This window comes from Narcine bancroftii, chromosome 6 (genome assembly GCF_036971445.1).
Source record: "Narcine bancroftii isolate sNarBan1 chromosome 6, sNarBan1.hap1, whole genome shotgun sequence".
Classification (NCBI taxonomy): Eukaryota; Metazoa; Chordata; class Chondrichthyes; order Torpediniformes; family Narcinidae; genus Narcine; species Narcine bancroftii.
Genome location: NC_091474.1, coordinates 249,981,106 through 249,995,289, shown reverse-complemented (window position 1 = coordinate 249,995,289; position 14,184 = coordinate 249,981,106). Strand labels below are relative to the sequence as shown.

At 39.2% G+C, this 14,184-nt stretch overlaps 1 protein-coding gene across 6 annotated transcripts in view; it reads left to right on the top strand.

Moving 5' to 3' along the window:
* The window catches only part of LOC138737226 (cullin-9-like), a 316,560-nt gene that overhangs the window by 192,036 nt on the left and 110,340 nt on the right, over window positions 1-14,184 (top strand). For all 6 annotated transcript variants that reach the window (XM_069887919.1, XM_069887917.1, XM_069887915.1 and 3 more), the window contains 3 exons: window positions 1,293-1,475; window positions 4,412-4,569; window positions 6,337-6,538. In XM_069887919.1, the coding sequence (XP_069744020.1) occupies window positions 1,293-1,475; window positions 4,412-4,569; window positions 6,337-6,538 (543 nt within the window). The remainder of the gene's footprint in view (window positions 1-1,292; window positions 1,476-4,411; window positions 4,570-6,336; window positions 6,539-14,184) is intronic.

Genomic DNA, 14,184 nt, shown 5'->3' with positions numbered 1-14,184 from the left:
GATGCATAGGCTGGTGGGGTGAAATCCTGTCCTGATTGTGCATGGGGGCAAATGTGCGGATATTGGAGGAGGTGCAGGTGAGGACCGAATTGATGGTGGTAGATGGAAAGCCACGTTGTTTGAAGAAGGAGGACATCTCTGATGATCAGGGTTGGAAGTCCTCATCCTGGGTACACATGCGATGGAGACGGAGGAATTGAGAGAATGGAATGTAATCCTTACATGGGACAAGGTGGGAAGAAGTGTAGTCGAGGTAGCTGCGGGAGATGGTGGGTTTATGGAAGATGTCTGTCGAGTTTATTTCCTGAGATGAAGACAGAGATCGAGGAAAGGGAGATTGTTGCTAGTGATGGACCAAATGAATTTAAGGTTGGTAGAAGAGTGGATGAAGTCAACGAGCTCATCATTGGTTCATGAGGGCAGCAGCAAAATAGTCGTCGATGTAACGGAGGAAGAGTTGAGGGGCATTGCCTATATAGGATTTTGTAGCATGGATTGCTCCACATAGCCAACAAAAAGCCAGGCATAGCTGGGGCACATGTGAGTACCTGTGGCTACCCCTTTAACCTGGAGAGAGGGGGATGAGTCAAAGGAGAAATTACTGATGGTGAGGACATGTTCTGCCAGCTGGAGTAAGGTGGAGGTGGAAGGGGACTGGTTGGCTCTATTGTCCAGAAAGAAGCGAAGGACTTTGAGGCCTTCACTATGGGGAATGGAGGTGTATAGGGATTGGATATCCATTGTAAATATGAGGTGATGGGAAGTGAATTCCACAGATTCACCACCCTCTGGGAAAAGCAGTTCCTCATCTAAATTTACTACCCTGAATTTGAGGCTGTGTCCCCAAGTTCTTTTCTCCTCTACCAATGGAAAAAAACTTGCCTACTCCATCTTATTTATACATTTTATATGTTGAGGAGAAATAATTGAAAATGTTCAAGCTGGAGGGATTCAGAAGAAAGTAAATATGAAGCTAAGATCAGATTGACAGAGTTGACAGAGATCAATTGGTGAAATGATCTTGGCACAGTGGAATGGGGAAGAGAAGTTTAAAAATCTGCAGAATCGGTGGTTGAAGTGCAAACATAAAGCTGGAGAAATTCAGCTGCTCAAACAGTGTCCTTTATACACCAGAGAGAAAGATGCAAAACTAATGTTTCAGGCTTGATTCCTTCATCAGGGTATGTGCAAAATGTAGACAGGTCTCTGAACATCAGTGCTGTTTGAGTGACTCACACTTTCATAACATGCCTTTCACAATTTGTTCACGATCTCATTTTTTTTCCAATTAGGTTAAACGATTCCTGGACGGAGCGTGGAACACTCCAAATTTTGTTGAACGATACCGGGACGTGTACCTGAAATTGAAGAAAGCTATGGAGGAACTGTTTGGACAGCAGACAGCCTTCGTATTAGCGATGCGCAAGGGGTTCTCAGCAGCTCTTCTCCAGCTCTCCCATCTCACTGCCATGCATGTAAGTGAAAATGCTCAGTCCCCCGCTGAAATAACATGTCTGCTGAATGGCAGATTCCTGCAGTCACCTCGCCAAACAGGTTGAGGAACTGCAGCACTGAAACAAACTGTTCATTTGCCCAGCCATTGCAGATGTTACTCTTCAACATAAATATTTTCTGCCTAGTCCCGCTGACCTACACCACGACTATATCCTTCTGTGCCTCTCCCGTCCATGTACATGTCCAAATTTTTCTGATATGTCAAAATTGAGCCCACGTTTACCGATTCAGCTAGCAGCTCGTTTCACACTCCTACCACTCTACGTGAAGATTTTACTCTCTCTATACCTCAATCAAATCTCCCCCCATTCTTAAGTGCTCCAGGGAATAAAGTCCTAACCTGCTAACCTTTCCTTGTAACTCATTTCCTCAAGTCCTGGAAATGTCTTTGTAAATCTCTGCACTCTTTCAATCTCCCATCTCACTGCCATGTATGTAAGTGAAAATAGCTAGGTGTCCAAAAGTCCCCACAATACTCCAAATTTGGCTTCACCCATGTCTTATACAACTTTACCATAACATCCCAACTCGTACAATCAGTATTTTGATTTATGAAGACCAACATGCCAAAAGCTCTCTTTATGACCTCTAATGACCTGTGACACCACTTTCAGGGATAATGCATCTGTATTCCCAGATCCCTCTGTTCTACCCCACCCCTTTTCTGTACCCATCTATTTTTGTTTTGAATGCATTCAAGATAAGGTATAAATTTAATGTTTTGGATTAATGACCTGCTTGTTTTTGAAATGTTTACTGTATTTCTGTCTCTACAAAGGTTGAGTTTTTCCAGCACTCACTGTTGTTCCTTCTGGTCATCATTTTTAATGGATTCAGCTCCAGGCAATTGTACCAATGATAATGTACTTTACGAAGCTTTAGGAAGTGATTTAGAAATGTCCTTACTTGAGACCATTCACCAAAGTCATTGATCCTTGGCAGATACAGTAGATAATTTAGTGAATGATAACAGGTTCTTGATTAGCCAGGGCATCAAAGGTTATGGGAGAAGGCCAGGCAGTGGGGCTGAGTGGGAAAATGGATCAGCACAGGATTTAATGGTGGGACAGATGAGCTCCTATTTCTGCTCCTATGACTCATGGTCTGATAGATAAGCAATCAACAAGACTCCAGGTCTGAGATACATGAACATTCAAATGTCAGATGAATGAAAATCTTATCCAAGAGGATTAAGATTGCCAGTTGAAATGGTCCAAATTTGCATTAACCACACTTTGCTATTACTTAGCACTTCAAACATTTTAACAATATCTCTGAATGCTTTGTAGAAGTATTATCAAACAAAATAATCGGATTCCAAAGCACTGAGGTTCTATAAAGCCAGGTGGCCAAAGACATCATCACAAGTGGTTTTTAAATGGGAGGCAATCGCAGAATTCAGGGTCTTGATCAATAGAGGCCTGCTTGCTGCTGTGAAGCTCTGAAAATAATCGATGAAGCTGGGACCTTGCTCTATCAAAAAGCATGATTGCTTCATGTACACAGTTGAGGGGGAGGTTGGCAGTGCTGTGACAAATAGCATGTTTGCGTTGCAATGAGTTCACTATAATGGATGCTGCCCACGAGTCCTTCTGTACTTCAGACAATTGGGAACCTCACTGTAAAGGTTATAGTAGGGATGAAGTAATTAAATTGCTGGACTAACAGAGACAGAGTTCAAATCCCACCATGGCAGCTGTGAAAGTTAAATTTATACTAATCATCTGGAATTGATAAAAATCCAATTCTTTTTACTCATGACCAGATTATCATGAAACCCATCCAATTCACTGATGTTTTTACTTGGTCCACATGACCTTGTACCCACAACAATCTTAAATGTCACTTAAAATAATCCAACTTGTTGCTCAGGAGCAATTAATGATGGGCAATATCTGTTGGTGAAATGGTGAAATCCTAAAACAGGTGAGGTTTACAGAAATAATGTGAATGAGGGAAGCTGTTGTGGTTTGTTCAGGAAAAATGGTGTAAGACATTGGTGAGGTCAAATTTGGAGTATTGAGTGCCATTTTGGTCACCTAACTATAGGAAGGATATCCATAAGATTTAAAAAAATGCAGAGGAGATTTACAAGGATGTTGCCAGGTCTTGAGGAACTGAATTAGAGGGAAAGGTTAAATGTTATTCCCTGGAGTGTAGAAGAATAAGGGGAGATTTGATAAAAGAATGCAAAATTATGTTAGAGTAAATGCAAGCAAGTTTTTTTCCACTGAGGGTTGGTGAGACACAAATTTGGGTTAAGGGTGAAAGGGAAAAAGTTTAGGGGAAACATGAGGGGAGAATTTCTTCACACAGAGTGGTGGGAGTGTGGAACGAGCTGCCAGCTGAAGTGGCCAATGCTCACTCTTAACATTTAAGAAAAGTTTGGACAGGTACATGGATGGGAGAGGTATGGAAGGATATGGACTGGGTGCAGGTCAGAGGGACAAGGCAGAATAATAGTTGGGCACATACTAACAGGGTTGAAGAGCTTGTGTTTTTGTGGTGTAGTGGTCTCTGATAGAGATAGGAATAGTTTGAAGTCTCATCGGTGTGGTGGGCCTCAGTAAATCTTCATTTATATTGTTTATTACCAAAGGTACCAACTGAATGTCACCGTCAACATTATGAATGTGTCAGATCTGAGTTCACATGTGCTATCTTGGACTGGTTTGCTGATCTTATTGAATGGTGGAGTTGGTTAGACATGTTCTGGAGACGCTCAAAGGAAGAGTGAACAAGCGCTTCTATGGGTTGTAGCTACAGTGTTTGGGATGGAGTCAGGAAAAGGAATGGTCGGTAACTTGATTTGAGTAAAGGAACTGGAGATGGTAATGTGAACAAGATTGCCAACCTTTGTGTGAAAGACTGTGCTAAATGTATTTCTGTTTTCCAGGTGAGTGAGAGATTTGCACAGTACATTGATCAACACATTCAGGACATGGAAATGGATTCAAGTAACGTGGAAACACTGGACCAGCTGCAGCAATTTCTGGAGCCAATGCTATTCTTTTCAGGACTGGAACTTGCTAACATCTTTGAACATTTCTACAGGTGGGGTTTATAGAAATTATGTGAATGAGGGAAGCTGTTGTAGCTATCAGTTCAGATTCTGAGCAGCTCATTAGGCTGTCAGATGATTACAGTGTTTGGTTATGATCAAGGTCACTGAGATAATGAAGCAATCTGTTCTTGCAAAAACTAAGAGGGTAAAGGCTACTGGAAATAAGTAACCATTCATTCATGTAGGTGCAAACAAATAGCCATACAAAATATAAGCATCTCCTCAGAGGTGCTCTGGCTTTGCTATTGCCAAATCCACATCTAGTTAGCAAAATTGAAAGTCCTGAAGAAAAGGGTCAGAAGCCACAGGAATACTGTATATACTTGTGTTGTATACATATTGATTCCATGTAAAAGTTGACCCCCCCCCCCTTATTTTTGGCCCCACCATCCATTCGAGCTCCTGATACCCCGACCGACACCCATCTGAGCTCGTGATACCTCGGCCACCCGCCCATTTGTTTCCCCGACTCTAAGCCATTGTCAGGGCCACCCGCCCACCGGAACTCCTGGTGCCGCAATCGTGAACTCGCCTTGGATGCCCGCCCACCAGAGTGCCCGACACCCCAACTGCGGACTCTTTCCTGTGTCCTGGCCACCCACCCATCCGGCCCTGAATGTGAACTTTCCACCCAGTCCCAGCCATCCAAGCTCCCAATGCCCCAAGCGCGAACTTACCATCCAGTCCTGCCCATACGAGCTCCTAATGCCTTGAACACAAACATCACCCGGTCCCAGCCACCTGAGCTCTCAACACCTTGAATGATGCAGGTACTTACCAGGGTCAAAAGTATGACCAATGTAAAAAATCGACCCTCTCCCCAAAATTTACCCGAAAAATTGTTCCAAAAGATTCGACTATTGCATGAGTATTTATGGTAAGGAAATGGCTCAGGACAGAAAGCAAAGGACAATCAGAAATGGTTGTTTTTCCATGAATGCAGGGAAGTTTACTTTGTTTCACAGGAATCACTGTTAGGCGTGCATGGACATACAGAGTTAGGTGACCTGATGCCATGGTGTGGTAAACAATGATAGCGGAAACTTTGGATTAGCCCAGTCTGCCACCTCGAGGTCAGGGATGACTTGCTTTCACTCTGGTCTTGTGGGTTCTGAGATGCCTGATGAGGCCAATGTGGGTTCTGCAGACTGCCACAAATGATAAAAGTGGTGGTGGACCAGACTGCCATATAGTTTGTGAGGTTGTGCCCTCTTTACACCTTGAGCAGCAAGTGTCAGGATTTGGACACAGTGATATGTTTCCAATTTGGATAATGTGTAAATTATAGGAGAATGGGGATGGTTGCCCTACACTGATCTTTGTGGCAGAGTTCACTGATTGTAGGAGTGCACTTACCACGCAGATTATATTGATTTGAGGGGCTCTCCACCACTTAGATAGTAAATATTTATCAGCCACAAATGAGAATACATCTTGTGTGCTAATATTCAAGGTTCCTTTTATTGCCATGTAATAATACATGATATACTTTGATTTTTGTCTGCTGTAAGACAAACAGAGTCACCATGAGCGTTGTCCAGCTCCCCTAACAATAAGCAAAGGAGAATCCTTTCAGGGGCACCGAGTATCTGGATTCATCTCCAGTGCTCCCGCAGCCGTACAGACCATTGGCAGCCCGAGCTCCAAGTCCAAACCTCTGATACAATCAGGAAGCCTTCAGCACCCTTTTAGAGCCCTTTCTTGCCCTTGTCACCCTCTCAAATGTTCTTATCTGAGTGGCTGTTTCTATTCAATAGGTACTATCTGGCTGATCGGCTACTGACTCGGGGAAAAGTGTGGCTGGAGCGAGCTGTGATCGATCACATTGGGGCCTGTTTCCCCAGCAGGTACCCTCAGCAGATGTTGAAGAATCTCACTGAGTCAGATGAACTACAGCAGGAGTTTCGCCTCTACAGGCTGCAGCAGCTTGACAGGATGCTTGAGAATCTGACTGATGAAGTAAGTATTGATGGTTATTGGAGGGACTGAAGTTCATTTTGTCATCACCAGTCCTTTCAGAACCAATCTGCTGCAGTTCAGTGTGTTTCCTTGGAGGACTTACTGATGGACATTGATTGAGGTGACTCATTTGACATGCCCTGAGTTAACAATATGGCTTCAAGTTAAACATCGCCCCTGAGTTTCTGATCTGGAATGCAACCTTATCTCAGGGTTATATATCATGAGACTGGTATATTTTAACGACCTATTTCCCTTTCTGTTCTTACTAAGTGACCACTAGGTTATCATTCATGGTGTGCTCTGCTTAGCAGGTATGAAATTCCAAATGTCATTAAGTTACTTATTCGGATTTGATGAGGTCATGATTTTGAGCTTTAGACAATAGACTAGGTGCTGGAGTAGGCCAATTGGCCCATCAAGCGAGTACTGCCATTCTTCAGATCATGGCTGATCATTCACTATCAGTACCCATTCCCAGCCTTATCCCCATAACCTTTAACTCCCCTGCCCACAAGAGCCTTATCTAACTCCCTTTTGAACATATCCAGCGCCACAAGAGGCTTATCTAACTCCCCTTTGAACATATCCAGCAAATCTGCCCCAACCACCCTCTGTGGCAAGGCATTCCACAGGTCCACACTTCTCTGGGTAAAAATTTTTTTCCTCATCTCTTTCCTAAAGGACCTTCCCTTTATTCTTAAACTATGCCCTCTAGTCCTAGTCTCTCCCTTCATCCTTTTAAACTCCATCGCATACAAGCCCAGTCTTTCTAACCTTTCATCATATGCCAATCCTGCCATCCCGGGAACTAACCTTGTAAATCTGCTCTGCACTCCCTCTAAAGTGAGTATGTCCTTCCTCAAATTTGGGACCAGAACTGGACACAATACTCCAGGTGAGGTCTCACCAGGGCCCTGTACAACTGCAGGAGGGTATCTCTGCTCCTATACGCCAATCCCCTCTTTTTTTTTTTAATTTTCTTTTCACACCATAAACCACATTGACCGTGATGCATACATTTTCCTTTCCAAATATATACAGTGTCATTTTCTCCCCCCCACCCCCTCCTCTCATCCCACCCTCCCTACCTCCCCCCCCATCCATTTAAAGTACAAAATCTAAGATACATTAAACCAGTCAAACAATGTTGTCATTCAATAAAAATAAACAAGAAATTCCACTGAGTCAATTCTTTTCATTTCCTACTCCTTTCGTTAATTTAGGTAGTGAATGTCCCCGGTAGGTTTTCTCTATTGTGTTTCATGTAAGGCTCCCATATTTGTTCAAATATTTCAATATTATTTCTTAAACTATATGTTATTTTTTCTAATGGAATACATTTATTCATTTCTATATACCATTGTTGTATTTTCAAATTATCTTCCAATTTCCAGGTTGACATAATACATATCTTTGCTACGGCTAGAGCTATCTTAACAAATCTTTTTTGTGCACCATCCAAATCAATTCCAAATTCTTTGTTTTTTATGTTACTTAGGAGGAAGATCTCTGGATTTTTTGGTATATTGTTTTCTGTAATTTTATTTAATATTTGGTTTAGATCTTCCCAAAATTTTTCTACTTTCTCACATGTCCAGATTGCATGAATTGTTGTTCCCATTTCTTTTTTACATCGAAAACATCTATCAGATACTGTTGGGTCCCATTTATTTAACTTTTGAGGTGTAATGTATAGCCTGTGTATCCAGTTATATTGTATCATACGTAACCTCGTATTTATTGTATTTCTCATCGTTCCAGAACATAACTTTTCCCATGTTTCCTTTTTTATCTTTATATTTAAATCTTGTTCCCATTTTTGTTTAGTTTTACCATTTGTTTCCTCATTCTCCTTTTCTTGCAGTTTAATATACATATCTGTTATAAATCTTTTGATTATCATTGTATCTGTAATCACATATTCAAAGTTACTTCCCTCTGGTAAACTCAGACTGCTTCCTAATTTGTCCTTCAAGTAGGATCTCAATTGGTAATATGCCAGCACTGTATCTTGAGTTATATTGTATTTATCTTTCATTTGTTCAAAGGATAATAATCTATTTCCTGAAAAACAATTTTCAATTCTTTTGATCCCTTTTTTCTCCCATTCTCTGAAGGAAAGGTTATCTATTGTAAAAGGGAGTAACTTATTTTGCGTCAATATTAGTTTTGGTAATTGGTAATTTGTTTTATTCCTTTCTACATGAATCTTTTTCCAAATATTGAGTAGAAGATGTAATACTGGAGAACTCCTATGTTGTACCAATTTTTCATCCCATTTATATAATATGTGTTCAGGTATCTTTTCCCCTATTTTATCTAATTCTAATCTAGTCCAATCTGGCTTTTCCTTGTTTGATAAAATTCTGATAGGTATCTTAATTGTGCGGCTCTATAATAATTTTTCAAGTTTGGCAGTTGTAAGCCTCCTTGTTTATACCATTCTGTTAATTTATCTAGTGCTATCCTCGGTTTCACCCCTTTCCATAAAAATTTCCTTGTTATTTTCTTTAACTCCTTGAAGAATTTCTCTGTCAAGTGTATTGGCAATGCCTGAAATAAGTATAATATCCTTGGGAAAATGTTCATTTTAATACAGTTTATCCTTCCTATTAGTGTTAATGGTAAATCTTTCCAATGCTCTAAATCGTCCTGTAATTTTTTCATTAGTGGATAATAATTGAGTTTATATAGATGGCCGAGATTTTTATTTATTTGTATACCGAGGTATCTTATTGCTTGCATTTGCCATCTGAATGGTGATTCCTTCTTAAATTTTGAGAAATCCGCATTATTCATAGGCATTGCTTCACTTTTATTTACGTTAATCTTGTAACCTGACACTTCTCCATATTCCTTCAATTTCTTATATAATTCTTTTACTGATAGTTCTGGTTCTGTTAAGTATACTATAACATCATCCGCAAATAAACTGATTTTATATTCCTTGTCTTTTATTTTTATCCCTTTTATATTATTTTCTGTTCTTATCAATTCTGCTAGTGGTTCTATAGCTAACGCGAACAATAAAGGTGATAGTGGGCATCCCTGCCGTGTTGACCTGCTTAAGTTAAATTGCTTTGATATATATCCATTTACTGTCACTTTCGCCAATGGCCCCTTATATAATGCTTTAATCCAATTAATATACTTCTCTGGTAAACTGAATTTTTGCAATACTTTGAATAAATAATTCCATTCTACTCTGTCAAAGGCCTTCTCTGCGTCTAAAGCAACTGCTACTGTTGGCGCTTTACTCCCTTCTACTGCATGAATTAAGTTAATAAATTTACAAATATTGTCTGTTGTGCATCTTTTTTTAATAAATCCAGTTTGGTCTAGATTTACCATTTTCGGTACATACTCTGCTAATCTGTTTGCTAATAGTTTAGCTATTATCTTATAATCTGTGTTAAGTAATGATATTGGTCTATATGACGCTGGTGCGAGTGGATCTCTCCCTTCTTTTAGTATTACTGTAATTATTGCTGTTTTACATGAATCTGCTAAGCTTTGTGTTTTATCAATCTGGTTGATTACTTCCAGGAAGGGAGGAATTAATAAATCTTTAAATGTTTTATAGAATTCTATTGGGAATCCATCCTCTCCTGGTGTTTTATTATTTGGTAATTTTTTTTATTATCTCTTGTATTTCTACTATTTCAAATGGTTCTGTTAATTTATTTTGTTCCTCTATTTGTAATTTTGGTAGTTCAATTTTAGTTAAAAATTCATCTATTTTCCCTTCTTTCCCTTCGTTTTCAGTTTGGTATAATTGTTCATAGAATTCTCTAAAGTTTTCCTTGATCTCCGTTGGATTATATGTGATTTGTTTGTCTTTTTTCCTTGATGCCAATACCATTTTCTTAGCTTGTTCTGTCTTAAGCTGCCATGCTAGAATTTTGTGCGTTTTTTTCCCCTAGTTCATAATATTTCTGTTTTGTCTTCATTATGTTCTTCTCCACCTTATATGTTTGTAGTGTTTCATATTTTATTTTTTTATCTGCCAATTCTCTTCTTTTTGTTGTATCTTCCTTCATTGCTAATTCTTTTTCTATATTTACTATTTCCCTTTCCAACTGCTCTGTTTCCTGATTATAGTCCTTCTTCATCTTGGTTACATAACTTATTATTTGCCCTCTAATGATCGCTTTCATTGCATCCCATAGTATAAACTTAACTTTCACTGATTCCGTATTTATTTCAAAGTACATTTTAATTTGTCTTTCAATGAATTCTCTAAAATCCTGCCTTTTAAGTAGCATGGAGTTTAATCTCCATCTATACATTCTTGGAGGGATGTCCTCTAACTCTATTGTCAATATCAAGGGTGAATGGTCCGATAATATTCTAGCTTTATATTCTGTTTTTCTTACTCTATCTTGCATATGAGCTGATAACAAAAATAGGTCTATTCTTGAGTATGTTTTATGTCTACCCGAGTAATATGAATATTCCTTTTCATTTGGGTGTTGTTTCCTCCATATATCCAAAAGTTGCATTTCTTCCATCGATTTAATTATAAATTTGGTTACTTTGTTCTTTCTGTTAATTTTTTTCCCAGTTTTGTCCATATTTGAATCCAACTTCAGGTTGAAATCCCCTCCTATTAATATGTTCCCTTGCGTATCTGCTATCTTCAAAAAAATATCTTGCATAAACTTTTGATCTTCTTCGTTAGGTGAATATACATTGAGTAGATTCCAAAACTCCGAATATATCTGACATTTTATCATTACATATCTCCCTGCTGGATCTATTATTTCCTCTTCTATTTTAATTGGCACATTTTTACTAATTAATATAGCTACTCCTCTTGCTTTTGAATTATACGATGATGCTGTTACATGGCCTACCCAATCTCTCTTTAATTTCTTGTGCTCCAATTCAGTTAAATGTGTTTCTTGCCTAAATGTTATATCAATTTTTTCTTTTTTCAGTAAATTTAGCAGTTTCTTCCTTTTAATTTGGTTATGTATTCCATTAATATTTAAAGTCATATAGTTCAGTGTAGCCATTTCATACTTTGTTTATCTTCCCTTTCCGTTTCTCCATCATCTCCTTTCCTTCTTATCCATTTCTGCTTTCTTGTTTTGAACACTTTATAAGACAACATTTCTAAAACATTTTCCTTATTCTCATATTTAAAACTTCTTTAACCCCATTCTCCCCTCCCCCTCCTGAGTTGCCCTTTATCCCTTGTCGGGCAACCACATCTCCCCTCTCCATTTGGATTTGCGAATTCACTCGCAAACGTCAACTGATTTTGTAGTGACCGTAACTCCTCCCCACCCAGCCCCCCCCAGAAAAGATTTCAATTTTCATATGTAACAAAGGTCACTCTTTTAATTCCCTCTTTATTCCCTCTATTCCTTTTCCCTCCCTTATTAATTCTTGTCTATACTCTATATATTTTCCTCTAAATACGGATACATTCATGTATACACAATATATATACACCTTTACACACAAACATAGAGTTCGTGGTCATTTTTACTCTCATTACATGTCTTCATCTCTCTGCTTGTTTTGTAGTTGTTCTGCAAATTTCCTTGCTTCCTCTGGATCCGAGAATAGTCTGTTTTGTTGCCCTGGAATAACTATTTTAAGTACCGCTGGGTACTTTAACATAAATTTATATCCTGTTTTCCATAAGATCGTTTTTGCTGTATTGAACTCCTTCCTCTTCTTCAGGAGTTCAAAACTTATGTCTGGATAGAAAAAAATTTTTTGACCTTTATATTCCAGTGGCTTTTTGTCTTCTCTTACTTTCTTCATTGCTTTCTCCAATATATTTTCTCTTGTTGTATATCTTAAGAATTTTACTAAAACGGATCTTGGTTTTTGCTGCGGTTGTGGTTTCGGGGATAAAGTTCTATGTGCCCTCTCTATTTCCATTTCTTCCTGTAATTCTGGTCTTCCTAGGACCCTGGGGATCCAATCTTTTATAAATTCTCTCATATTCTTGCCTTCTTCATCTTCCTTAAGGCTCACTATCTTAATATTATTTCTTCTATTATAGTTTTCCATTATATCTATCTTCTGAGCTAACAGCTCCTGTGCCTCTTTAACTTTTTTATTAGATTCTTCTAATTTCTCTTTTAATTCCTCTACTTCCATTTCTACAATTGTTTCTCGTTCTTCCATATTTTCCATTCTTTTTCCTATCTCTGACATGGCCATTTCCATTGTATTCATTTTTTCTTCTGCATTCTTAATTCTTCTTTTTATCTCATTAAATTCTTGTAATTGCCATTCTTTCACTGATTCCATATATTCTTTAAAAAAAGATACATCCATTGTCTTGCTTTTCTCTTCTTCTTCCACTTCTTTCTGTTCTTCTTCTTCTTCCTCTGGGTTGACCATCTGTTGTTTCCTTGTTTTCTTTTTACCCTCTTCTTTCTTGTTGTCGTTATTGTCTGTGTTCTGCACCTGCTGCTGTGCTGCAGGTGTCTCTCTCAGCTGTGGAGATCGACTCCGCAGCTGTTCCCCCCTCCCGTCAGTGTGTTTTTTTTCATGCGCATGCGCGGTTGCGCACTTTTACTCGGCTCTGAGAGCCATTTTTGTAGTCCCGAGCCCGGGACTTCCACTGACCTGCGGGAGCGGGCTTCTCTCTCTGCGGCGGGCCTCTTCGGACAGGTAAGGCCTTCACCTTCTTCTTCCGACATTCTTTCTTCCTCTTTTCTTCCCATTGTTTTCAACTTTTCTCTCTTCGCTGCCATTTTCTTCTCACCTTTATTTTTACTTTATTATAAATTTTAATCTTGTACCTTTGTGCTTTGTGTGTTTTTTTTAACTTTTCGGGAGAGGGCTGGAATTCCCTGACCGGCCACTACTCCATCACGTGACTCCTTGCCAATCCCCTCTTTATGAAAGCCAACATTCCGTTCTCCTTCTTCACCGCTTGCTGAACCTAGTTTGTAGTGACTGAATCTTCGAAAAATTTCAGACGGTTAGTCAAGCATGATTTTCCCTTGCTGGCAAGCACTGATACTATTATTTCTGCCTAAGTGTTCTGCTATTTCTCCTTTTATGATAGATTCCAATATCTTCCCCACCACTGATGTCAGGCTGACCGTTCTATAATTTCCTGTTTTCTTTCTCCCTTCTTAAAAAGCGGCACTACATCAGCCAATCTTCAATCCACGGGCATCTCCCCCAAATCTATAGAACTTTGGAAAATGTCGACCAGTGCCTCCACGATTTCCAGAGCAACCTCTAAGCACCCTGGGATGTAACCCCTCAGGACCTAGGGACTTATCAGGCCTCAGTCCTAATAATTAACCAAAATCTGGATCTCCATCAGATTTCCCATTTCCTTAGGAAATTTCACCAAGTCCTGCATGACCTCTACCCACTATCTGACCGTAACCTGGATCCTCCTTGGTGAAGATAGATGCAAAGTATCTGTTCAATTCCTCAACCATCTCCTCGTTTCCAGTAATAGTTTCACCCTTTTCCGTTTTTAAGGGCTTAATTTTGGTCCTAACCAATTTCTTCCTCTTTACATAACTAAAGAAGCTTTTGCTATCCCCTTTTATATTATTTGCCAATTTACTCTTGTACTTCATTTTCCCCTCCCGTATGTCTTTCTTAGTTTCTCTCTGTTGTTTTTTGAAAGTTTCCCAATCTTCTAACCTCCC